This window comes from Macaca nemestrina, chromosome 13, assembly GCF_043159975.1.
Source record: "Macaca nemestrina isolate mMacNem1 chromosome 13, mMacNem.hap1, whole genome shotgun sequence".
Lineage (NCBI taxonomy): Eukaryota > Metazoa > Chordata > Mammalia > Primates > Cercopithecidae > Macaca > Macaca nemestrina.
This window is the reverse complement of record NC_092137.1, coordinates 24,034,489-24,060,678: the sequence shown is the minus strand read 5'-3', so window position 1 is coordinate 24,060,678 and position 26,190 is coordinate 24,034,489. Positions and strand designations below refer to the sequence as shown.

Genomic DNA, 26,190 nt, shown 5'->3' with positions numbered 1-26,190 from the left:
CACCTTTTGGTGACCTAATCTTGGAAGTGACATCCCATCACTTCTGCCACATCCTTCTTGTTAGAGGTATGCCTGTAAGTCCAATCCACACTCAAAGGGAGGGACCGGAAGGTGTAAATACTGGAAGGTAGAGGGTCATCAGGGGACCATTCTGGAGGCTGCCTGCCACATCTTCCTTCTCCTCCTCTGCATCCCAACCCTCTCTTCTTTCTCCTTTACATTCCCCACTCTCTACTGCATCTTTCACAAAGCCTGAAGATGGTCTAACCAATGGAAGCAAAATTATTAATTAGAACTAGAAAATATGTACCAAGGAAAGAAGAAAAAAACATGTTCATCATAAAGGTTAGTACAATAACTGTGATCAAGTATTATGCATGATTCTGAGCTTTCTGGATGCCCAGCGAAGGAGGAGCAGGAAGAGAGAAGAAGGGGAAGAGAAGGAAGAAGAAGGAGAAGAAAAAGAAAGAGGAGAAGGAGGAGAAAGAGGAGGAGAAAGGGGGAACAGTAGGAGAGAAGGAGAAGGGAAAGGGGAAGAAGAAGGAAAATGAGGAGGAGGAGGAGAAAGAAGAATGATTGGGACTCTCATACTTGTAAAGATTTGAGGGATCTCAACCATGGTGAGGATGAGTTAAAAAAAATATTTGGGTGGCTGGGCGCAGTAGCTCACACCTGTAATCCCAGCATTTTGGGAGGCTGAAGTGGGCAGATCACCTGAGGTTGGGAGTTCGAGACCAGCCTGGCCAACACGGTGAAATCCTGTCTGTACTAAAAATAAAATATTTGCCAGATGTAGTGGTGCACACCTGTAATCCCAGCTACTCAAGAGACTGAGGCATGAGAATCACTTGAACCTGGGAGGCAGAGCTTGCAGTGAGCTGAGATCACACCACTGCACTCCAGCCTGGGCCACAGACTGAGACTATCTAAAAAAAAAAAAAAAGATTTGGGGAGTTCCTTGAAGCTCCAGGGGCTCCAGTACCCAAGGTGATTACATAGCTTTAATTACCAAAAAAGGAGGTGATTAAGGAGGAAGCTTACTGACTTTTCAGAGGAGAACAATACTCTTGCTCTCCAGAGAAAGTACTCAAGGCTGTGTTAGTCGATGTTTGGAACTATCATGAGACATATCTCCTTAGCTTGAGGTCTTCTGAAAGCCACATGGCTTAGCACTTCTCCCTCAGCTCTCCAGGAGAACTAGTGCACCTTGCCTCCTAGATAGTGCTTTTGCTTCCCACTTTGTTTCCTGGGCCACAGGAGAATGTGCAAAACTAGATCCAGAGGGGAGGAGTTTGGGCATCTGCCTTCCCATGATATCTATGCCATTTCTACCTACTATCCAAGGTGTGGGTGTCAACGCGATCCTTGACTGCATTGATGGCTCCTACTGGGAGAAGAATCTCCCCTGTTTAGCTGCAGATAGCCGATGGGTTCTGTATGGTGTCATGGGGGGAGCAGAAGTCAATGGACCCCTGCTTTCCAAGCTGTTGTGTAAGTGAGGAAGTCTGTGGGCCAGTCTGCTGAGGTCCAGGGATCAGAAGGTAGGTGACAGAGAGAGCTGAGCAGGTTCTGGGCACTGCTCTTGAGTTATGACTCTGACCTGCCCTGGCTTATAGAATTCCTGCTTATGAAGCTTTGCTGACATTGCCAGCTCTCCTTCCTCTGGGTGGGAACCTAAGGGTTAGCTTGACCCTTCCTCCCTCAGAAGTCTCATTTCCGCCACCTACTTCCTCATTTGACTCGGGCTGACTCCTCCTCTCTTCCAAGTCCAGGATGCATATTGAGACTCCCATGCTTTTGGAGATTTGGGGGGTGGCAGGGTCCCTTGATATTCCAGGGGTTCCAGTGTCCAAGGGAATTTAGACTGATAAATGACCTTTCCTCATCCATGGTTTCGTCTGATCTCTTTGAGTCAAGGCTAGTACCAGGGCCAACCAGGCATTTTCCCCTCAAAGATTTTCCCCTCAAAGATGTATGAGGCCAAGGAGACCTCATCCTTATCCTGTTAATGGGCTGTTCTCTCTGCCTCAGCATAAGGAAATGTTGGTAAAGACCTTCATGGAGCAAGTCCTGGCCCACTTCTCCCCTGGGAGTGCTGTGCAGCTGCAGCCTGTCATCGATAAAGTCTTTGCCATGGCTGAGATTCAGAAGGCCCACTCTCACATGGAGGTCAACCAGAATGTGGGGAGAATTATCCTGGAGATGCCCTGACTCAAACACGGTGTGGCCCATGAGTGACACCAGCCTGAGGAGAACTGTCAGGGACAGGGTCAGGGATGTGGGAGTGTGGGGAGGCCTGGAGCTGGGCTGAGTTGGGCCAGGGGGCGGGCTAGAGAGAACTGGGGCCAGGCTACCTCACAACAATGTTGAGAGAATTAAACTGAGATCACAGGGATAAGAGCACTGCGTGAGCTGTCAAATACATTGCAATGGGCAAGGTAGGAATCTTGTAGACTACAGGTAAGCTGCAGAGTGTTCATATATTATAAATATATTAAGACAGATTTTGGTGAGGGGAGGGGGCTGTTTTTTTTTTCCAATGGCTATACCCTAGGTCTGTTTGGCTATTCCCATAGCCAAAATTCTCATATTTGGGAGAATAAACTACATCCAATCTTCCCGCAGATTCAGGATAGTCCTTTGATCTTCAGAAATGGTCTAGGGATTCAGGCCAGTTCTGAACACCAAAGGACTAGCCTGAATTAACACACAGCCCTGGCCCTAATCCCTCCTCTGAGTTCCAGATGCATATATCGAACTGATGACTTGACACTTAGACATCTCAAAGGTACTTCTACTTTGACATGTTCAAAATTTAACACATAATCATCACCTACTATCTTGCTCCTCTCCTAGGATTTCCTGTCTCCATAAATAGCAAACCACCAATCCAGGTGCAAAATCCAGAAACCTAGAAGTCATCCTTGATACCCCTTCTCTCTCTCATCTTCAGGTCCAATGGGTCACCAAGTAGCCAATTTTCTTTTCTAAAATCTCTTTTATCTTTTCCTTTCTCTCCATTTCACCATCTCTCGCAATCCAAGCTGCTATCCATCTTTTACCTGGGCTATTGCAATATTGCAATGGTTTTCTAATTTATTTTCTTTCTTTCTTTTTTTTTTTTTTTTTGAGACAGAGTCTCGCTCTGTCACCAGGCTGGAGTGCAGTGGCGCAATCTCAGCTTACTGCAACCTCCGCCTCCTGGGTTCAAGTGATTCTCCTGCTTCAGCCTCCCAAGTAGCTGGGACTATAGGTGCACACCACCACGCCCGGCTAATTTTTGTATTTTTAGTAGAGACAGGGTTTCACCATGTTGGCCAGGATGGTCTTAATCTCTTGACCTCCTGATCCGCCCGCCTCGGCCTCCCAAAGTACTGGGATTACAGGTGTGAGCCACTGCACCCGGCCTCTAATTTGTCTTCTTATACCCACTCTTTTCTCTTGTAATCCATATTCTATGCAGTAGTAAAAGTGATCTCTTCAAAATGCAAATTTAATCATGTCACAGCCTTGCTCAATATACTTCCGTAGCCTTCCACTCTTGGTAGAGCAGTAATAAGAACCTCACAGGCCAAGAAGTCTTTGTATAGACTGACCCATGCCTGTCTCTGCAGCCCCGTTTTCTACCACGGCTCTCCCTCCCGCCATAGGCCCTTCAAACATAATTTTTAATCTCAGATCTCTCTACCACAATCCAAATATCCATCAAGAGGGGACTTAGTTAATAAATTATGATACATTCACATAATAGAGTACTATGTAACTATATAAAGACATGGGAACTGCTGTAATCTCCAGAATATGTTGTTAAGTGAAAAAAGCGAGGTACGCAATAAGGAATATGATTTGCTACCTTTTATCTTAGAAAAGGGAATTTATGAACATAACTGTGTATGTGTATACACACACACACACACACACACACATTTTCTTATATTTTCTCACAGGAGAATAAAAAACAAAGGTGTTTCAGCCAAGTTCAAGAATGGTGAAAACAAATTTCAAGGGAAAAAAAGGCCAGGTGTAGCTGCTCATGTCCATTATCCCAACATTTTGGGAAGCTGGGGCAGGAGTTCTAGACTAGGGCAACATAGGGAGATCCCATCTTTACAAAAAAAAAAAAAAAATCTAAAAATTAGCCAGGTGTGGTACCACACACCTGTAGTCCCAGCTATTTGGGAGGGTGAGGTGGGAGCAACATTTGAGCTCAGGAGGTAGAGGCAGTGAGCTGTGATCATACTCCAGCCTAGGCAACAGAGTGAGACTCTGTCTCAAAAAACAAAAACAAAAACAAAAAAACCCTAAGGGAAAGCAATGTTCACCTTCATGAGGAGGAGGAGACAGAATGGAAGGGATGGGTGTAGGAGCTAGACTCCTCTGAATTACTTTGTTTTGAAGATTTGATTTGGGTACCATATAAATGTTCTACATGAATATGAAACAAAATTAAAAATGTAAAAAAGGAATCCCTAAAATCAAAATTAAAGAAATATACTGAGGCTGAGCACGGTGGTTCATGCCTGTAATCCCAGCACTTTGGGAGGCCAAGGAGGGAGGATCACCTGAAGTCAGGGGTTCAGCTTGGCCAACATGTTGAAACCCCGTCTCTATAAAAATACAAAAAGTTAGCTGGGCATGGTAGCTGGCACCTGTAATCCGACCTATTGGGGAGGCTGAGGCAGGAGAATCACTTCAACTTGGGAGGTGGAAGTTGCAGTGAGCCGAGATCGCGCCATTGCACTCCAGCCTGGGCAACAAGAGCAAAACTCCATCTCAAAAAAAAAAAAAAAAAAAAAGGAAATATACTGAATTGTATTTCTAATTAATAGATTAGCCACACAGAAAGGAATAATTTCAACTAATGTGAAATTAAGAACACAATAACTTGCTGGGTGCAGTGGCCCACACCTGTAATCCCAGAACTTTGGGAGGCTGAGGTGGGTGGATCATCTGAGGTCAGGAGTTTGAGACCAGCCTGGCCAACATGGCGAAACCCTGTCTCTACTAAAAATACAAAACTTCGCTGGGCGTGGTGGCAGGCACCTGTAACTCTAGCTACTCAGGAGGCTGAGGCAGGAGAATCCCTTGAACCTGGGAGGCAGAGGTTGCAGTGAGCTGAGATCATGCCATTGCACTCCAGCCTGGGCGACAGAGTGAGACTCTGTCTGAAAATAAATAAATAAATTAATTAATTAATTAATTGAATGAACTTGACTGTATGTTCTTATTTGGGGATATAGCCTATGAACAAAAAGATACCAAGAAAATTTTAAACTTTCAATAATTGTTACTATAAATAAGTATACTGGCTATACTGGCAGGGCACAGTGGCTCATGCTTGTAATCCCAGCACTTTGGGAGGCTGAGGTGGGAAGATTGCTCAAGCTCAAGAGTTGGAGACTAACTTGGGCAATATAGCAAGACCTCATCTCTACAGAAAAAAAAAAAAGCCAGGTGTGGTGGCATGCACCTGTATTCCCAGCTAGTCAGGAGGCTGAGGCAGAAGGGTCAGTTGAGCCTAGGAGGTAAAGGCTGCAGTGAACTATGATTACACCACTGCACTCCAGCTTGGGTTGAGAACAAAACCCTATCTCAACATCAATAAAAATAAGTATACCTATATCATTAGAAGCCATGATTTTCAGGAGAAAAACCTCAAAGAAGTTGTTAGGCCAGGTGCAGTGGCTCACACCTGTAATCCCAACTCCTTGGGAGGCCAAGGCAGGCGAATCACTTGAGGTCAGGAGTTCGAGACCTGTCTGGCCAACATGGTGAAACCCTGTCTCTACTAAAAATACAAAAATTAGGCTGGGTGCAGTGGCTCATGCCTGTAATCCCAGCACTTTGGGAGGCTGAGGTGGGCAGATCACGAGGTCAGGAATTCGAGACCAGCCTGGCCAATATGGTGAAATGCCATCTTTACTAAAAATACAAGAATTAGCTGGGTATGGTGGCAGGCGCCTGTAATCCCAGCTACTCGGGAGGCTGAAGCAAGAGAATCGTTTGAACCCAGGAGGTGGAGGTTGCAGTAAGCTGAGATTGCACCATTGCACTACAGCATGGGCGACGGGTGAGACTCTTATCTCAAAAAAAAAAAAGAAAGAAAGAAAAAAAAAAAAAAACATTAGCCGGGCGTAGTGGCGCAGGACTGTAATCCCAGCTACTTGGGAGGCTGAGGCATGAAAATCACTTAAACCCGGAAGACAGAGTTTGCAGTTAGCCAAGATCGTGCCACTGCTCTCTAGCCTGGGCAACAGAGTGAGACTCTGTCTCAAAACAGAAGAAAAAAACAAGAAGTTAAGTTAAAGCCCTATAGCCCTCCATGTAAATTGAAATTATCATAATTCTTGATGCATTTTCTCTTAAAAAATAAAAAGATATTTTCTAGCTCTATCCATTAAGAAGGACTAGAAGCCTCTTGTTATTGTTTCTAGTTCTTCTCAATGGATAGAGCTAGAAAATATCTATCTCAGCAATGAGCACCCCTTGTATATAGACTGTAGTCTCTAAATACCATTTTCCAATCACAGGAACCCAGGCTCTGTTGAGAAATGATTGATGCCAGATTTGAGGCAGGAAATGCACAAGATGAGCCTGAAACATCTGTCTAACCAAAACGCAGGGCCCACTGGCCAAATACGAGACAATTTGAGCCTTAAAAAGAATAACTTGAATGGCTTGAAACACGTAAGTTATACTTAAGTCTATGAGCACATAACTGATTTTTTAAAAATTCATTGATCACCTTTGGAAGATGATTATTATTTTGAAGCTTGGCAAATAACATTTATCATGTCTTTTTTGTATGTTCAAGCTATATATCTCAGAATAACCAAATAATTGATGAAAGAATAGAAAGCTCTAATGAAATAATCTACACCCTTGCTTGTTAGAAATCCAAAATTTCTAACCATCACATGAAGAAGCTTGAACTAGTCTGCCAGAGAATGAGACCAGGCAGAGAATCGCTTGAACCCAGGAGGTAGAGGTTGCAGTGAGCCGAGATCACACCACTGCACTCCAGCCTGGGAAACAGAACAAGACTCGGGGAAAAAAAAAAGAAAGAAAGAGAGAAAGAAAGAGAGAGAGAGACAGAAAGAAGGAAGGAAGGAAGGAAGGAAGGAAGGAAGGAAGGAAGGAAGGAAGGAAGGAAGGAAGGAAGGAAGGAAGGAGAGAGAAAGAAAGAAAGAAAGAAAGAAAGAAAGAAAGAAAGAAAGAAAGAAAGAAAGAAAGAAAGAAAGAAAGAAAGGAAAGAAAGAAGAAAGGAAGGGAGGGAGGGAGGGAAGAAAGACAGAAAGGCAAAATGTATTATTTTGTGTTGTTGAAGAGAGAAAAAAAATGCAAAATATCATGCTTCATTCCAGACCTACTGAATCAGAACATACACTTTAACAAGACCCCCGGTGATACATATTTTATTAGTCTGTTCTTGCATTGCTATAAAGAACTACCTGAGATTGGGTAATTTATAAATAAAAGAGGTTTAACTGACTCACAGTTTCATAGGCTGTACAGGAAGCATGGCTAGGGAGGCCTCAGGAAACCCACAATCATGCGGAAGGCAAAGGGGAAGCAGGCACGTCTTACATGGCTGGAGAAGGAGAAACAGAGAGAAGGGGGAAGTACTACACACTTCTATAAACAAACAGATCTCTTGAGAACTCACTATTACGAGAACAGTAATCCCCACAATCAAAACACCTCCCACTATGCTCCTCTTCCAACATTGGGCATTGTAATTCAACATGAGATTTGGGCAGGGACCCAGACCAAACCTATATTGCAAATGCACAATAAAGTTGGAGAGGCACCTATCTAGACAATGATTATCAATAGCTAATGAAACAATTAGGCAGAAAAGTTAATGGGGGAACTTCATACCGAAGTAAGCCAATTGACAATACCTGAACCCAATAATGTCTTTTTTTTTTTTTTTAGACAGAGTCCTGCTCTGTCACCCAGGCTGTAGTGCAGTGGCACGATCTCGGCTCACTGCAACCTCCGCCTCCTGGGTTCAAGCGATTCTCTGCCTGGTCTCATTCTCTGGCAGACTAGTTCAAGCTTCTTCATGTGATGGTCAGAAATTTCCCAGCAGCAAGAGAGGGCAAGCCCAACTTTTCATTGTTCCCTTGGTGGAAGCAAGTCATATTGTCAAGTCCAAAGTCAACGTGTTAGGGGACTAGAAAAGGGTGCAGGTGTGGTTACAGGGAGGAGTGATTCTTTGGGGCCATGAGTGTAGCAATCTACCTCAATTTTTGTCTTAATTTAAAATTATTACTTAATTTATTTTACATAGTTCCCCATATAAAGTGCTTAAAAGTTATATTCTTTCCCTTTATTCCTTTTTTATTTTGTTCCCTACCTCCTCTGACAGTATCCTCTCCAAAGTAAGCCAAAATTATCGAGTATATATACATACATATATAGTTATATATAATTACATAGAAAAAGAGTCTATATTTTTTCCATGCTCATATCACTCATGTAAGTGTGGCGGGGGGCAGGGTATGTATATGGTGTGTGTGTGTGTGTGTGTGTGTGTGTGTGTGTGTGTGTGCGTGCGCATAAAATCATGTATATGTGTATAGGGATGTTTTATTATTGTTTTACCACAATGTTACTCTGGTTAAACAAACGCTTCACAGAAATCCCTCGATGTCAACTGCTATAGCTCTAGTTCATTTTTCAAGTGGATGCATAGAATTCACGATTTATCCAGCCATTCCCTTAGTGATGGGATCTACTTTGTTTCTAAATTTTTGTTACTATGATCAATGCTGCAATAAACATCTCTGTACATACATCTGTATAATTGGTGTGTTTTATTTCTACAGGACAAACTCCTTAGAAGTAAGTTTCAAACTGTCATTGTTACTATCACTATTAGTGATAGTAATGAACAAATAGTGATAACAAAGAAAATAAATTTTTTTCCTTTTTTTTTTGAGATGGAGTCTTGCTCTGTCGTCTGTCGCCCAGGCTGGAGTGCAGTGGCGCAATCTCCACTCACTGCAAGCTCCGCCTCCCGGGTTCATGCCATTCTCCTGCCTCAGCCTCCCATGTAGCTGGGACTACAGGCGCCCGCCACTGCGCCTGGCTAATTTTTGTATTTTTAGTAGAGACGAGGTTTCACCGTGTTAGCCAGGATGGTCTCAATCTCCTGACCTCGTGATCCGCCTGCCTCGGGCTCCCAAAGTGCTGGGATTACAGGCATGAGCCACCGCACCCGGCCTTTTTTTTTTTTTTTTTTTGAGACAGGGTCTTACTCTGTCACCTAGGCTGGAGTGCAGTGGCGCAATCTTGGCTCACTGCAACCTCCACCTCCCAGGCTCAAGCAAGTCTCCTGCCTCAGCCTCGCGAATAGTTGGGATTACAGGCACGTGCCACCACCGCCCAGCTAATTTTTGTATTTTTAGTAGAGACAGGGTTTCACCATGTTGGCCAGGCTGGTCTAGAACTTCTGACCTCAAATAATCCACACACCTTGCCCTCCCAAAGTGGTGAGATTACAACCATGAGCCATCATGCTCAGCCAATTCATTTTCTGACATCTGGTAATTTAAGTCTTCCCTACTATTCCTTTTTTTTTTTTTTTTTTGAGACAGTCTTACTGTGTCTCACTCCCAGGCTGGAGTGAAGTGGCATGATCACTGCAAGCTCTGCCTCCCAGGCTCATGTGATCTTCCCATCTCCCAGCCTCCCAAGTAGCTAGAACTACAGGCACATGCTACCACGCCTGGCTAATTTTTTTGTAGGGATGGGGTTTTGCTATGTTGCCCAGGCTGGTCTTGAACTCCTGAGTTCGGGTGATCTGCCCACCTCGGCCTCCCAAAGTGCTGGGATTACAGATGTGAGCCACCACTCCCAACCCTACTATCCTTTTCATATATTTCTTGGCCATTTGGGGGAATTTGTTCTTCCACATACACTCTAACACCATTTTATCCAATCAAAAAATATACTGTTGGCATTAGAACCAAATTTATAATGAATTTGTATACTAATTTGGTAAAACTGACATTTTGGGTACTGTATTCTCATCTAAAAACATGGTACTGTTTCATTTGTTCAGATCTTGTTTCTGTTCTTTGATATAGTTTTACAGTCTTCATTATATAATTTTTGTATCTTCCTTGTTAAATACATTGCTTATCCTTTTACAGCTTGTACTGTAAAAGGGTTATTTTCCTCATTTTTATTAATATTTCTATTTGCTTAGCTGAAGTAGAATAAAGCCATTGATTCTGGTGTATGTAGCTTGCATCTGGACAGCCTTACAAACTATCTCATTATCTCAAACAAAAATGTTTGCTTCATTTTAAAAATTAGCATCTCTTGTGTTTTCTAAGTCTACAATCATAACAACAAAAGGAGACTGGTTTATCACTTTTCCAGTATTTTTATCTATTACCTCCTTTTTTGTCTTATTGTATTGACTAAAACTTCCAAAGTAATGTTAAATAATAATGTCAGCCTGGACAACATGGCATAACCTCATATCTACAAAACAAACAACAAACAAACAAACAAAAACTATCTGGGTGTGGTGGCTCAAGCCTGTAGTGCTAGTTACTGGGGAGGCTGAGGTGGGAGGTTCAATTGAACCCATACCAAGGCTGCAGTGAGCTATGATCACAACACTGCACTCCAGCATGGGCAATGGAATGAGACCTTGTCTTTTAAAAAAAGTCTACTATACTTTCCTTTTATCCCTATTTTGCTTGGAAGTTTTATAATGAATGGCTTCTAGGTTTAATCAATGCCTTTTTGGCCTCTATTGATTGGCTCATATGGTGCTTTCTCCTTTAATTTGTTGATGTTTTGGGGTTGTATTGATAGACTTTCCAATACTGATTTTGTATAGTCATAGGGAATGTAAGTTGCTGAATTCCATTTGCTAATTTTTTTTTTTTTGAGGTGGGAGTCTGTCTCTGTCACCAAGGCTGGAGTGCAGTGGTGTAATCACAGCTCACTGCAACCTCCACTTCCCAGGTTCAAGCAATCCTCCTGCCTCAGCCTCCCAAGCACCTGGGACTACAGGTGTGTACCACCACGCCCGGCTAATTTTTGTATTTTTAGTAGAGATGGGTTTTCACCATGTTGGCCAGGCTGGTCTTGAACTCCTGACCTCAACTGATCCACCTGCCTTGGCCTCTCAAAGTGCTGGGATTACAGGGTTAAGCCACCGTGCCGGCCCCTGCTATTTTTTTTTTTTTTTTTTTTTTTTTAGATGGAGTCTCACTCTGTAACCCAGGTTGGAGTGCAGTGAGGCAATCTCGGCTCACTGCAAGCTCCACCTCCGGGGTTCACGCCATTCTCCTGCCGCAGCCTCCAGAGTAGCTGGGACTACAGGCTCCCGCCACCACGCCTGGCTACACCCGGCTAGTTTTTTGTACTTTTAGTAGAGATGGGGTTTCACCGTGTTAGCCAGGATGGTATCGATCTTCTGACCTCGTGATCCACCCGCCTTGGTCTCCCTAAATGCCAGAATTACAGGCATGAGCCACCATGTCCGGCCTTTTTTTTTTTTTTTTTTTTTGACGGAGTTTTGCTCTTGTTCCCCAGGGTGGAGTGCAATGGCACAATCTCGGCTCACCGCAACCTCTGCCTCAAGCGATTCTCCTGCCTCGGCATGCGCCACCACACCCGGCTAATTTTGTATCCTTGCTAATTTTTTAAAGCAATTTTTTTTTTTTTTTTTTTTTTTTTTTTTTTGAGACGGAGTCTCACGCTGTTGCCCAGGCTGGAGTGCAGTGGCGCGATCTCGGCTCACTGCAAGCTCCGCCTCCTGGGTTCACGCCATTCTCCTGCCTCAGCCTCCTGAGTAGCTGGGACTACAGGCGCCCGCCACCGCGCCCGGCTAATTTTTTGTATTTTTAGTAGAGACGGGGTTTCACTGTGGTCTCGATCTCCTGACCTTGTGATCCGCCCGCCTCGGCCTCCCAAAGTGCTGGGATTACAGGCTTGAGCCACCGCGCCCGGCCTAAAGCAATTTTTATCTTTATTAACAAGCCTTTGCTGCAAAAATAAACTACCCCCAAATCTTAACAGCTTACAACAGCAACAGCTTACAACAACAAATGTTTAGTTCTTCCTTGGTTGTGACTCTGCTAGGCTGGTCCCAAGACAATAGGTTGGATTCGGGGCTACCCTGAGTGTTTCTCACTCAGGGACAAGCTGAAATAGAGGCTATCGGTGGGTGGCAGGAGGGTAAGGGGACTGATGGAAACTGACCATGCCTTCCTCACTCATCACTGACCAAAGTAAGAGACAGGGCCAAACCCAACATCAACAGAATGAGAGGAAAATACTCCACCCATTGGGTAGAAAGGAGTAATCTTGCTGAAAAATCTTCCATTTTTTTCTAGACTTTACAACTTGTTGCTGCAGAGTTTCACGTAATTTAATTTATTCTTCTTTTAATCACTCCTACATCTGTGGTTATATCTCCTTTCTCATTCCCAGTCTCTCAGACTTTGGCTATCTCTTGTTCCCCAGCTCTAACTCACGATACATTTTCATTCACGTTACTGCTTTTTATAAAGAACAAGCTGGGACTACAGGCGCCCACCACCACACCCAGCTAATTTTTGCATTTTTAGTAGAGATGGGGTTTCATCATGTTGGCCAGGCTGGCCTTGAACTCCTGACCTCAAGTGATCCACCCCTCTCAGCCTCCCAAAGTGCTGGGATTACAGGTGTAAGCCACCGCAGCCAGTCCATTTCCCAACTTTCATAATTGGATACATTTCTACTAAATACAATTTTTCCCCGTATCTGGGAAACCACACTGTTTCTACGTTCTCACACAGAACACTTTGTTTCTGACACTAGATATGCAGGTTTTATCCCACATCAACCAATTCTCTGACACAGGCTGGGTGTTCCACAATTCAATTCTGACACTCTCTACCTGGAGTTAGTGTCAGATCTCACAGATTAAGGGCTCAGTCCCACAAGGTTGCCCCCATTAAAGATGCCAACTGCAAATCCAAGCCTCCTAAATCAGGGATTCTCATGTTTCCCTCCTTGGATTTGATAATTTGCTAGAATGGTTCACAAAACTCAGGGAAACATGTTTACTAGTTTATTATAAAGAATATTATAGGCTGGGCATGGCGGCTCACGCCTGTAATCCCAGCACTTTGGGAGGCCGAGGTGGGCAGATCACTTGAGGTCAGGAGTTCAAGACCAGTCTGGCCAACATGTTGAAACCCTGTCTCTACTAACAATGCAAAAATTAGTTGGGCTTGGTGGTGCACACCTGTAATCCTAGCTACTTGGGAGACTGAGGCAGGAGAATCACGTAAACCTGGGAGACAGAGGTTGCAGTGAGCCGAGATCACACCATCTCATTCCAGCCTGGGCGACAGAGCCAGACTCTGCCTCAGAAAAAGATATAGGAAAGTAGATAGATAGATAGATAGATACATAGATAGATAGACAGATTATAAAGTGATGAACAGCCGGGTGAAGAGGTATGCAAAATGAGGTCCAGAAGGATCCCAAGTGCAGGAGCCTCTGCCCCCAAGGCATTGGGGTACACCACACCACCTTCCCATGGTAGATGTGTTTACCAGCTGGGAAGCTCACCAAATTTCATTGTTCCAGAGTTTTTAGGGCCAGGCACGGTGGCTCACACCTCTAATCCCAGCACTTTTGGAGGCCAAGGCAGATGGATCTCCTGAGGTAAGGAGTTCGAGACCAGCCTTGCCAACATGAAGAAACCCCATCTCTACTAAAACCACAAAAATTGGCCGGACCTGGTGGCTCACAGCTGTAATCCCAGCACTTTGGAAGGCCGAGGCAAGCGGACTGCCTGAGCTCAGGAGCTCACGAACAGCGGGCTGTTGTAAAACCGTGGGCTGGTAAAACCCTGTCTCTACTAAAATACAAAAAATTAGCTGGGCGTGGCCGCATGCGCCTGTAGTCCCAGCTACTTGGGAGGCTGAGGCAGGAGAATTGCTTGACCTGGGAGGCTGAGGTTGCAATGAGCTGAGATCACGCCATTGGACTCCAGGCTGGGTGACAGAGTGAGACTCTGTCTCAAAAAAAAAAAAAAAAAAAAAAACCCACAAAAATTACCCTGGTGTGGTGGCTCACACCTGTAGTCCCAGCTACTGGGGAGGTTGAGGCAGGAGATTCGCTTGAACCCAGGAGGTGGAGGTTGCAGTGAACTGAGATCAGGCCACTGCACTCCAGCCTGGGCAACAGAATGACTCAGTCTCAACAACAACAACAAAAAAGAGTTCTTATAGTACGTAACCTCCAGTCCCTGCTTCCCCTTCCCAGGGTCTTTCTGGTTACAAGCTCATCCTGAAGTTATCTAGGGCCCCCACCCTAAGTCACTTTATTAGCATAAACTTGAGTGTGCTCATAAGGGTTTGTTATTAATATAAAAAGTCACTTCTATCACATACAAAATTCCAAGGGTTTTAGGAGCTCTGGGCAAGAACAAAATATTATGATAAACGACGCTTATTGGCCAGGCAGAGTGGCTCATGCCTACAATTCCAGTTCTTTAGGCTGAGGTGGGAGAATTGCTTGAGTCCAGGAGTTCATGACCAGCCTGGTCAACATAGCAAGACCCTATATCTAGTTAAAAACAAAAGAAAATTAAAAAAGAAAGAAAGAGATGTTTATCCAGAAAATAACAGAGGTTTTAGGAGTGCTATTGCAGGAACCCAGGACAAAGACCAAAAATATGTTTTGTTTTTTTTTTGAGACAGAGTCTGGCTCTGTGGCCCAGACTGGAGTGCAGTGGCGTGATCTTGGCTCACTGCAAGCTCCGCCTCCTGGGTTCACGCCATTCTCCTGCCTCAGCCTCCTGAGCAGCTGGGACTACCGGCACCCGCCGCACCCGGCTAATTTTTTGTATTTTTTGGTAGAGATGGGGTTTCATTGTGTTAGCCAGGATGGTCTCGATCTCCTGACCTCGTGATCCACCCGCCTCGGCCTCCCAAAGTGCTGGGATTACAGGCATGAGCCACCGCGCCCGGCCAAATATATGTTTCTTATTACACACTGCAAGATTACATCGATCAAGGGCTCACCAAGATAAAATCTTAGGTACTTTCAACTCCTAGTTTTACTGGGAGACTTTAGTATACTTAGTGGTTGGTATTATTATAATTTTTTTTAAAGTAATTCCTTGCATTTTAAAAGTTCTTATTTAACACTTACATTACACATTCCCCATCTATCTTAATCCATTCCATTTTCTTAATCCAATCAGTTTTAGTGTAGATTTTTGCAAAGTTCATTATTTACGACTATTTCCTTTCCATCTGCCTCTGTTCTAGGACATTTATTATTTGGTTCAAACCTTTCCTCAATTTTGGACAGATGCATATCCAGATGATGCGTCTCTGAATCCTTATACATCCTCAAACATGCTTTTTGCCCTAACGAGTGAATTATATCTTAATGGGGTATATTGAGTTACAGTCCTTTTCTTCTAGTCAATAGAGGCTAGTCTACTCTCTTCTAGTTTCCAGATTGCAGATAGCAACTTGCTGGGCACAGTGGCTCATATGTGTAATCCTAGCACTTTGGGAGGCTGAGGCCAGAGGATTGCTTGAGCATAAGAGTTTGAGACCAGCCTGAGCAACATAGTGAGACCCCTACACTACAAAAAAGAGAGAGAGAGAAAGGTGGGGGGAAGGAAGGAAGGAAGGGAGGGAGGGAGGAAGCCTTTTTTATTTTTTAACCAATTGTGGGTAACTTATTCTTTCCACACTTGTTAGAACCTGAAATTTTATAAAATATAGGCATGCATTTTTGTTCTCATGAATCCATCCTTTAGTGAATGTTTTCAATCTGAATAATCTGGTAGAATTTAGGAAAACTGTATTCTTTTATTTGTTTAACTATTGAATCTTCTTCATCCATTCCTCTTCCTCCTTCTAAAATTCCTGTTATTCTTATAGCAGGGTCTCCTGAATTTTTCCTTAAGTCCCATCATTTTATTATTTCCATCTCTATAGGCTTTTGCTCTGTTGTGTTAAATAAATAATTATTCAATGATCCTTGTTAAAGCGCATTAAGGAAGACTTTATTTAGCACCATCACTGCAACAACGCATTGCAGTGGAGGAGACAGGTCGGGATCAACTCTGAATGCATCATGGACAAGTGGGAATGTATAGCCAAGGGGCAGTGTTGGGGGTCAGTGGATGGAAAAGAAGAGCAATCAGGGGTAAGGGGGATTCTATCTAAACTGACTTAACAGGATTCTTACTGAAGACAGGCCAGGGTGGTCGGATATCACTTGGGGGATGGTGGAGGATGAGGAACTTGATCAGATATTGAGGGTGATCAGATGTCAAGGATGGGAGGTTCTTACTAAAACAGGAATTTACAAGGAGTGCTATGGATATGTAGTGGGGAGGAGGCCAGGGATGCTGTTAAACATCCTACAATGCACAGGACAATCTCGTACAACAACGAACTAGCTAGTCCAAAATGTCAACAGTACTGAGGTTGAGAAATCGTCATGTAGCTTACGGATATAGCTTTTACCAGGTCAAAATCACCAGTATCCTTCTCCTGGGGCTGAACCTCTCCCCCGGGACTGTCAGGAGGAGGGGGCGTGATAAGGATCCCAGGACTGCGTTTTGCCTTCCTTCCCCACCCCCACTCTCAACGGCTCCTTTCTCTTCTCTTAGCAGCACCCAGCTTGCCCACCCATACTCAAGATGGGCAGGATGCCAGCCTGCTACATAAAAGTGCCAAAAGCCTGGCCTTGCCTGGAAAATGGACCGATTCGCCTGCCGAGAGGTTGGGTCTCGTTCTCTAGAGAGAAGGAAGTCTCCTCTCCTTGCAGTGAGAGCTAGAATCGCACTTTCTGCCAAGCTGAGAGAAAGACTCTTTTCCAGAGACTAAAAGGACAAGAAAATCTGATTTGCTTGCTTCTAACTTTGCGTTTTAAAGGGGGGAGGAGGAAAGAGAGGGAGGGTGGTTCTGCTTAGCCCCACCCCTCCGGCTACCCCAAGTCCCGCCGTCCATTCGGGTGGAGGCAGAGGCAGTCCCGGGACTCTGGGGCTCGTGCTGTGCCACCGGGACCCGCAGGAGCCAGAACCGCTCGGCGCCGCCTGGTGCACGGGAGGGGAGCCGGGCCAGGAGTAAGTACCTCATACGGGCACCGGGGACCCGGGTAGGGCTGGGGGATTCCAACTCAGAGGGAGTGTGATTTGCCTGATCCTCTTCGGGGTTGTCCTGCTCTGCCGCATCCAGCCCTGTACCGCCATCCCACTTCCCGCTGTTCCCATCTGTGTTCTGGGTGGGATCGGTCTGGAGGCGGTCGACGACTTCCCAGGCAGGAGCTGGGGGCAGAGGCCGGGTCCGCGGGAGACCAGGGCAGCGAGGCGCTGGCTGGCAGGGGACGCCGCGGTGCCAGCCTGAGGCTGGGCTGCTCCGCGAGGATACAGCGGCCCCTGCCCTGCTCTGCCCTGTCCTGTTCTGCCCTGTGTCCTCAGAGAACATGTTAGCCGTGCACTTTGACAAGCCGGGAGGACCGGAAAACCTCTACGTGAAGGAGGTGGCCAAGCCGAGCCCTGGGGAGGGTGAAGTCCTCCTGAAGGTGGCGGCCAGCGCCCTGAACCGGGCGGACTTAATCCAGGTACCCAGGGCTCAACTGTGCCGGGTTGGGCGGGACTGCCTCTCAACAGCATTCAGTGGACATTGATGAGACGTGAAGGCGTGCACCGCCCCACACCCAGCAGGCACATGCGCTGGGGCTTCCCAGACCTAAACCCAGGGCTCCCCTTTTGTTCATACAAAACAAGGGGGAGTATTTGCAAAGCAGAATCCACCCTGAGCTAATCCGTAGCCACTCAGGCCTCCAGATAAGGAGGGCGGAACTAACATTGTTGTGGGGTGTGGGCGCACTTACTCCCCAGGCTACCCTGTTCATCCTCTTCCTTCTACAGATAAGGAAACTGAAGGTCGGCCAGGTTAAGCAGTATGCCTAAGGCCATGACATTAGCAAGCAGAAGAGCTGGGATTCAAGCTGAGGTCTTTGTGGCTCTAAGGACCTCTTAACTCTTTCCACTCTGAGAGTCCCAGAGCTGACAGCTGGCAGTACTCTATAAGAATTTTCTTCTGTCTGCTACTGATTTACTGACCTGGGCCCGCTGCATTGGTTGTGGTCATTCAGAAATGTGCATCAGAATCCCCTGGGGCACAAAAGAAACGTGATGGGGGCCCAGGCACATGTACTTTGAAATACTCCTCAGGTGGTTCTGCCACACACTCCTGGTTAAGTCCCTCTGCTCTACAGCTTCTGAGGACTGGGGTGAGTGAGCACAGAGCCTAGCACTTGATGCATGGGAACCATCATCAAGGTTCCTAATCCCACGACTATTTTTTCCCCTGTCTGGGACTCAGTTTCTCCATCTGTAAAGCAAGGGGTTCAGATGAGGTAAATAGCTAAGGACTCTACCAGTTATAACATCCACTGATCATGTGACCTCCAGTTTATTTGCATAAAACTAATGGCCTCTCCTTTCTCTTCTCCTGACTTCACAAAAACCTGACTTCATCCTGAAATTTATTTCTGAAAAAAAAAGAGGGGGCCGGGCGCGGTGGCTCAAGCCTGTAATCCCAGCACTTTCGGAGGCCGAGACGGGTGGATCACGAGGTCAGGAGATCGAGACCATCCTGGCTAACATGGTGAAACCCCGTCTCTACTAAAAAATACAAAAAACTAGCTGGCTGTGGTGGCGGCGCCTGTAGTTCCAGCTACGGGGAGGCTGAGGCAGGAGAATGGCAGGAACCCGGGAGGCGGAGCTTGCAGTGAGCCGAGATTGCCCCACTGCACTCCAGCCTGGGCGACAGAGTGAGACTCCGTCTCAAAAAAAAAAAAAAAAAAAGAGGGGATATTGCAAGAGGGGCCAGGGGTGGTGACACACAGATTTCTGATCATGCTCACCACTTAGTGCACTTCTTTTTCTGCAGAGAGAAGGTCAGTATGACCCACCTCCAGGAGCCAGCAACATTTTGGGACTTGAAGCATCTGGACACGTGGCAGAGCTGGGGCCTGGCTGCCACGGACACTGGAAGATCGGGGACGCAGCCATGGCTCTGCTCCCCGGTGGGGGCCAGGCTCAGTATGTCACTGTCCCCGAAAGCCTCCTCATGCCTATCCCAGAGGGATTGACCCTGCTCCAGGCCGCGGCCATCCCGGAGGCCTGGCTCACCGCATTCCAGCTGTTACATCTTGTGGGTGAGGAGGCCTCCATGCTCACTCCACACAATGTGGCTCAACACCTTCATAAATCAGCCACCTTGAATCCCAGCAATCCTCCAGGGCACTCCCAGGCCCTGCTGTACCACCTGTACTGTCAGGTCCTCAGACCATGTTAGAAGGGTTTAATGTTGAGGCTTAGAATCATGGTTAGCAGATAGAAGGTCTGGATAACACTAGATAGGAGACCTCTGTACATCTTAACCCTGGAGGCTCAGCAGCAGTCCCAGCTTCTCAAAATCATGCTGAGCTTCTCCCTGGTGTCCCAGTGCAACAGAAGGGGCCAATTGACTCATTTATTCCTCCTCAATCCCATTAAGGACAGTCAAGAACTCACATAAGGGAGTCTAAGAAGACTTGGTCCTTGCCTTTAGACAGTGCAGTGTGACTGAGAAGGCAACATATGCATAAGATCAGATGACCATAGAGTTTAGAAGGATAGCCCTGTCTCTAACTACAATAGAAACTGGAGATGGGAAAAGATGGTGTGGACAAGGGTAGTCAGAAGGCTTTTTGGAAGAGAAAGCTTTGAAGGGTGGGTAGACTTGTGAAGGACATAGGCATGCCAAGGTGGCCTAAGAAAGAGTATCGGCCAGGCAAGGTGGCTCACATCTATAATAGTAGCAGTTTGGAAGACAGCTCACTTGACCCCAGGAGTTTGAGACCAGCCTGGGCAACATGGCAAAACCCTGTTTCTACACAAAACACAAAAATTAACCAGGCATGATGGTGCACGCCTGTTGTCTCAGTTACTCAGGAGGCTGAGTTGGGAGGATCACCTGCGCCCAGGAAGGTCAAGGCTGCAGTGAGCCATGATCATGCCACTGTACTCCAGCCTGGGCAGTAGAGTGAGACTCTGTCTCAAAGAAAAAGTAAGAGTGGGCCGGGCCTCAGCTTACCTTGGGAGGCCAAGGCAGGCGGATCACGAGGTGAGGAGATCGAGACCATCCTGGCTAACACAGTGAAACCTCGTCTCTACTAAAAATACAAAAAATTAGCCGGGCGTGGTGGCGGGTGCCTATAGTCCCAGCTACTCAGGAGGCTGAGGCAGGAGAATGGCGTGAACCCGGGTGGGTGGAGCTTGCAGTGAGCTGAGATCACGACGCTGTACTCCAGCCTGGGTGACAAAGCGAGACTCTGTCTCAAAAAAAAAAGGAAAGAGTATCAAGGTGAGACCAGCCACTGCACTCAGTGGTGAAGGATGACTATTGTGATTTGTGAAAAATGAGGCTGGGGCTAGATCATGGTGTCCTTGAATATCAAGCTGTCTGGACTCAACGCAAAAGCCAATGGAGAAGCACTTTACATTTTGAGGAGGAATAACGTAATAAAAGTGCCATCTTAGGAAGAAGAGCCTGGTGGTTATCTGTTACCTGGATCAGGAAGACCAGCTGGAGGCATTTCAGGCTCTACAAGGACTGGCTTTGGGTGGTGGGTGACCATGGGAATGGTAGTTGTTCTTACTTATTCAGGTGTAGGTCAGAGATGTGCATTTTGGTGTTATATCATAGATAAAATAGAGATTATGGATGTGACTGCTTATAGCCCTGTTTCAAAAGGCTGTTTTCCACTTTAGCCAGAGGAAATAAGACAAAAAAGGACTGTCAGTATGCTTTTTCTTTCTCCAAAGAACAAGACAGTTTGTATTTGAGTCACAGTGTCCCACCCCCACCCCACCAAATAAAAAAGGAAAAGCAAAAGATCGATTTGGCATTTGGTGCAACGGCCAGGTGATCTTGATAAAATATGTCTGTGTGGGGAATATGTAGTAGTTGCAAAGTAAAGAGAACCCTGTACTTTCTGTCACAGGAAACGTTCAGGCTGGAGACTATGTGCTAATCCATGCAGGACTGAGTGGTGTGGGCACAGCTGCTATCCAACTCACCCGGATGGCTGGAGCTATTCCTCTGGTCACAGCTGGCTCCCAGCAGAAGCTTCAAATGGCAGAAAAGCTTGGAGCAGCTGCTGGATTCAATTACAAAGAAGAGGATTTCTCTGAAGCAACACTGAAATTCACCAAAGGTAAACAACTGTTTCTACAGTTCAGCAGGAATTTAAGAGATGATTAAATAAAATCCCCACCAGTCTCAAAGTTGCCAATGCCGTCTATCAGTCTTACCTCTACTAAGTGCTCAACAGCTGCCCTGGCCAAATTCTAGTACTATGGTATTTGACCACTGGAGACAGGCAGTCATATTTATATCTAAGATGGTTTCCATGTGCATTCTTGCAAGAGATAAGATTCATCCACACTTTAGACCACGCAGACTTGGTCTAGAATTATCCAGCACCTTTTCTTCCCAACCAGCCATTCTACACTTAGTTAATAGGAGGCTTGGAGGCAGAGACAAGTTTGGAGCCGGGCATGGTAGGGTTGGGTGATAGCACCCTAAATGAGTGAGTAGATGTGCACACTGCTGTATTCCAAAGCCAGATGTGTCTATTTTTGGCTCATCCCTTTCCATTTTTCTTTTCTTTCTTTTTTTTTTTTGAAATGGAGTCTCGCTCTGTCACTGAGGATGGAGTGCAGTGGCTTGATCTCGGCTCACTGCAACCTCTGCCTCCCAGGTTCAAGCAATTCTTCAGCCTTAGCCTCCTGAGTAGCTGGGATCATGGATGCACCACCACACCCAGCTAATTTTTGTATTTTTAGTAGAGATGGGGTTTCACTATGTTGGCCAGTCTGGTCTTGAACTCCTTACCTCAGGTGATCTGCCTGCCTCAGCCTCCCAAAGTAATGGGATTACAGGCATGAGCCACCGCGCCTGGCCTCCTTTTTTCATGTGAGTAGGAAAGGAGGGCTGGGCACTGTGGCTCACGCCTGTAATCCCAGCACTTTGGGAGGCCGAGGCAGGTGGATCACGAGGTCAGGAGATCGAGACCATCCTGGCTAACATGGTGAAAACCCCGTCTCTACTAAAAATACAAAAAACTAGCCGGGCATGGTGGCAGGCGCCTGTAGTCCCAGCTACTCGGGAGGCTGAGGCAGAAGAATGGCGTGAACCCAGGAAGCAGAGCTTGCAGTGGGCTGAGATCGCGCCACTGCATTCCAGCCTGAGCGACAGAGCAAGACTCTGTCAAAAAAAAAAAGAAAGAAAGAAAGAAGGAAGGAAGGGAGGGAGGAAGGGAGGGAGGGAGGGAGGGAGGGAGGGAGGAAGGAAGGAAGGAAGGAAGGAAGGAAGGAAGGAAGGAAGGAAGGAAGAAAGGAAGGAAGGAAAGGAGAGATGAAACTAAAGTTAGAAAGCCTATAATTCCAATAACCCAGTGCGGATACTTCCTAACTTCTATGTGAACAACTAGCCTAGGTTGGGCCTCCTGTATTCTGTTTTAAATCATGTCTGGGTGTCAGTGGGACTGTACTTAATTTGGCATGAGAGGAGACTATAGGCCATGGTGCCCCATTTCCCTCTTGCTATAGCTAGGCATCATAAAGGGTGATCTTCACACATGCTATGATAGAGTTCCGCTATCTAAACTCCATTTACAACAGTTCTTCAAGCAGTGTTTCTAATTCCAACCTATAGATTTACCACTTGCATCTGTATTTATGTCTATAATCCACAAATATACCATGGTATCTTATTTTGTACCAAGCTTTCTATATCTGACTAGCATCACAAATCTGTTTCCTATGGAAGGTGCTGGAGTTAATCTTATTCTAGACTGCATAGGCGGATCCTACTGGGAGAAGAACGTCAACTGCCTGGCTCTTGATGGTCGCTGGGTTCTCTATGGTCTGATGGGAGGAGCTGACATCAATGGGCCCCTGCTTTCAAAGCTACTTCATAAGCGAGGAAGTCTGATCACCAGTTTGCTGAGATCTAGGGACAATAAGGTGAGTACATGAATGAAAAGAAAACATGTGATTTAATCCAGAAAAGTGTGGTTCATTTACATTACCCCGAGAAAGGAAGCTCTACCTTAGGTTAGGAAGGTTAGTTTCTATGAAGAAATCTCCCCCTCTGAAGATAAATAGGGAACCCAATTTCAGAGAACTGATTCAGATTGGTCGATAGAGGCTTCAGTATCATGAAAAGAAGTGTAGTTGGTGCTTCATGCGCTATCTGAACATTCTAATAGAATGAACAAAGCACTGACCATATTAGGAAGTATTTCGAGTAGTTCCAAGACTTTGTTTTCAAAGGCAGAATTCATCTCAGTGTGTTAAGAAAGACTCTTAAGTGAGTAAAAAATAAGTAAGCCTTGGCCTTCAACAGATTATAGGTTCCATGCCGGGCACAGTGGCACTTGCCTGTAGTACCAGGTACTTGGAAGGCTGAGGTGGAGGATTGCTTGAGTCCAGGAGTTTCAAGGCTGCAGTGAGCTATGATTGCACCTGTGCATAGACACTGTACCCCAGCGTGGGCAACATAGCAAAAACACATCTCAAAAAAAAAAAAAAAAAAAAAGATTATATGCTCCTGAAATATTCCATCTGGCAGTCTAGCAGGTACCAGCTTTGGGAATGTTTCCACCATAGGGTTTTGCACCAGCTGAGGGGACAGGAGAACTTAAGCATCCTTTTTGCACTGAGCCTATATGAGTCCTATCTGTGGCTGCCTCCTGGGTGAAGACCGTTTATTTAAAAACAATTCTTGGCCAGGCGCGGTGGCTCATGCCTGTAATCCCAGCACTTTGGGAGGCTGAGGCGGGCGGATCACGAGGTCAGGAGATCGAGACCATCCTGACTTAACACGGTGAAACCCCGTCTCTACTAAAAATACAAAAAAATTAGCCGGGCGTGGTGGCGGGCGTCTGTAGTCCCAGCTACTCGGGAGGCTGAGGCAGGAGAATGGCGTGAACCTGGGAGGCGGAGCTTGCAGTGAGCCGAGAGCCAAGATCGCACCACTGCTCTCCAGCCTGGGCCGCAGAGCGAGACTCCGTCTCAAAAAAAGAAAGAAAAAAAAAACAAAAACAAACAAACAAACAAAAAAACAATTCTTAGGCTGTCAGTGATACTAACATTTTACTTCAGGCTTCAGTCTTTATCTGGTACAGAACAGAAGTTACACATTTGGAGGTACAGGGGAGCCAGAGATCACCTGTAACCCCCCTTTATCTCCTATGTGGTCTCTTCGGCTGGATCTAGAAACCAAATTGATAACAGCAGATTGACAGGAGAAAAGCATGTCTTTTTTTTTTTTTTTATGGAGACAGGGTCTTACTCTGTCACCCAGGCTGAAGTCCAGTGGCACAATCAGCCTCCTAGGTAGCCAAGACAAAGGCATACCACCATGCCTGGCTTGTATTTTTTATAGAGACGGTTTCACCATGTTGCCCAGGCTGATCTCAAACTCCCAGGCTCAAGTGATCTGGCCAAAGTAAGATGCTTTTGTAATTTTTAGACAAAGAACAATAAATTTGAGAAGAAATAAGGCAATATCGGGCTAGGGATAGTAAATTTCTAGGGAAGTCACTAGGAGATATATGGGGGTGGGGGGCGTAAAACTAGTGGAAGATAAGGGTTACTTCCTTAAGTTTATGTATTCAGTTCCACTGTAGCCCTGTTTCCAGTCTCCGGTGATAAAGGCTATTTTCTTGCCCTAGTATGGGGAGGGTGCCCCTCCCACAGGAATCTTTATGACTTGCTACATGCAAGAAGAGACAGGTCAGCTATCCTTTTCTGAAACTACAATTTCTCCAATGTTTTCACCTCAAAATAAACAATATACCTATCAGACATATTCTGAGATGGCACATCACTCCTTCAGGGGTATTGCACACACATGCTAGAAAGTGAGGGGTTAAGTGTCCCCGTGTTCTTTTTCAGATATGTGGTTTCAGAGAGAGCAAGAAGGCTGAGGAGGATGAGGAGGGCGGGGTGAGGCTCTCTCCCCAGGCTGATGCTCTCCTTTCCCTTGTCTTAGTACAAGCAAATGCTAGTGAATGCTTTCACGGAGCAAATTCTGCCTCACTTCTCCACGGAGGGCCCCCAACGTCTACTGCCGGTTCTGGACAGAATCTACCCAGTGACCGAAATCCAGGAGGCCCATAAGTACATGGAGACCAACAAAAACCTAGGCAAGATCGTCCTGGAACTGCCCCAGTGAAGGAGGAGTGGGCAAGACAGGACGCGGCCACCTCAGGCCTTTCTAGAGCAAACCTGGAGAAGATTCACAATAAACAGGCAAGAAACCCGGTGCTTCCTCCAGAGCCGTTTAAAGTTGGTCTAAGGAAATAAAGAGTGGACTGGAAGGGTGGCACGCGGACTGCGGCCGCCGCGGCGGGGTTGGGGAGGGAGTCCGGCGGGCGTCGCAGCGGGGATTTCAGAGGCCCGATCAGCTGAGGCTCCACCTGAGCGCCCCTCCAAGGTCGGAGGTTCTGGGTATAGTTACAGCGTCAGCCGTGACACAAGCCGCCAGAACCCCGCAGACTCCGCCTTGAGCACGGCTAGAGGCTCAGGCCCACCATCGCGTCTCCCGCACCTGCCCGCGCGCCCCGCACGGGCACCACAGCAGGCCCTGGCCCTACCGGCTACTCACCTGGGCCCCACCACACCTCTCGCCGCCCTCCTCAGCCCTCACCACCTCCCGCTACACATCTGGGCTCCGCTGCACCTCCACCACCCTCCTCAGGCCCCGACCACTTCCCCTACTCACCTGGGCCGCACCCCACCTCTCACCGCCCTCCTCAGGCCCCGCCCCCTCCCGCTACTCACTTGGGTCCCGCCCCAGCTCACCTCGCTCCTCAGGCCCCGCTTCCTCCCCGATACTCACTTGGGCCCAGCTCCAGCTCTCAGCACCCTCCTCAGGCCCCGCCCCCTCCCGCTACTCACTTGGGCCCCTCCCTATTTGTCATAACCCTCCTCAACCCCCGCCTCCTTCGCTCCCCAATTACTCACCTGGGCCCCGCCCCAGCTCACCGCCCTCCTCAGGCCCCGCCCCCTCCGCCCGGCTCCCTTTGGTCAGGGAGGGCCTCCCCTACCGGAACATCCCGCCTTTTGGA

At 46.6% G+C, this 26,190-nt stretch overlaps 2 protein-coding genes across 3 annotated transcripts in view; one reads left to right on the top strand and one right to left on the bottom strand.

The window, feature by feature from the left end:
- The window catches only part of LOC105479818 (family with sequence similarity 228 member B), a 110,965-nt gene extending 89,761 nt beyond the window's left edge, over positions 1-21,204 (bottom strand). Inside the window, 1 exon segment of the mRNA XM_071076287.1 lies at positions 21,131-21,204. The gene's annotated coding sequence lies outside the window, so the exon portion shown is untranslated.
- Positions 17,482-25,396, top strand: LOC105479824 (tumor protein p53 inducible protein 3). 2 transcript variants are annotated; one of them, XM_011738149.3, is made up of 5 exons: positions 17,482-17,619; positions 18,957-19,224; positions 21,055-21,267; positions 22,884-23,080; positions 25,113-25,396. In XM_011738149.3, the coding sequence occupies exons 1-5, from the start codon at positions 17,482-17,484 to the stop codon at positions 25,293-25,295; spliced, it is 999 nt and encodes a 332-aa protein (XP_011736451.1). In that variant the 3' UTR covers positions 25,296-25,396. The 2 variants fall into 2 exon arrangements, with proteins under 2 accessions (XP_011736451.1, XP_070932389.1); XM_071076288.1 differs by lacking the exon at positions 22,884-23,080.
- The last annotated feature ends 794 nt before the right edge of the window (positions 25,397-26,190 follow it).

Coding starts and splice junctions, on each gene's coding strand:
- LOC105479824 (XM_011738149.3), top strand. CDS start 17,482: ATGTTAGCCGTGCACTTTGACAAGCCGGGAGGACCGGAAAACCTCTAC. Junction 17,620..18,956: donor ACCGGGCGGACTTAATCCAG/GTACCCAGGGCT, acceptor CTTTTTCTGCAG/AGAGAAGGTCAGTATGACCC. Junction 19,225..21,054: donor CCAGCTGTTACATCTTGTGG/GTGAGGAGGCCT, acceptor TTTCTGTCACAG/GAAACGTTCAGGCTGGAGAC.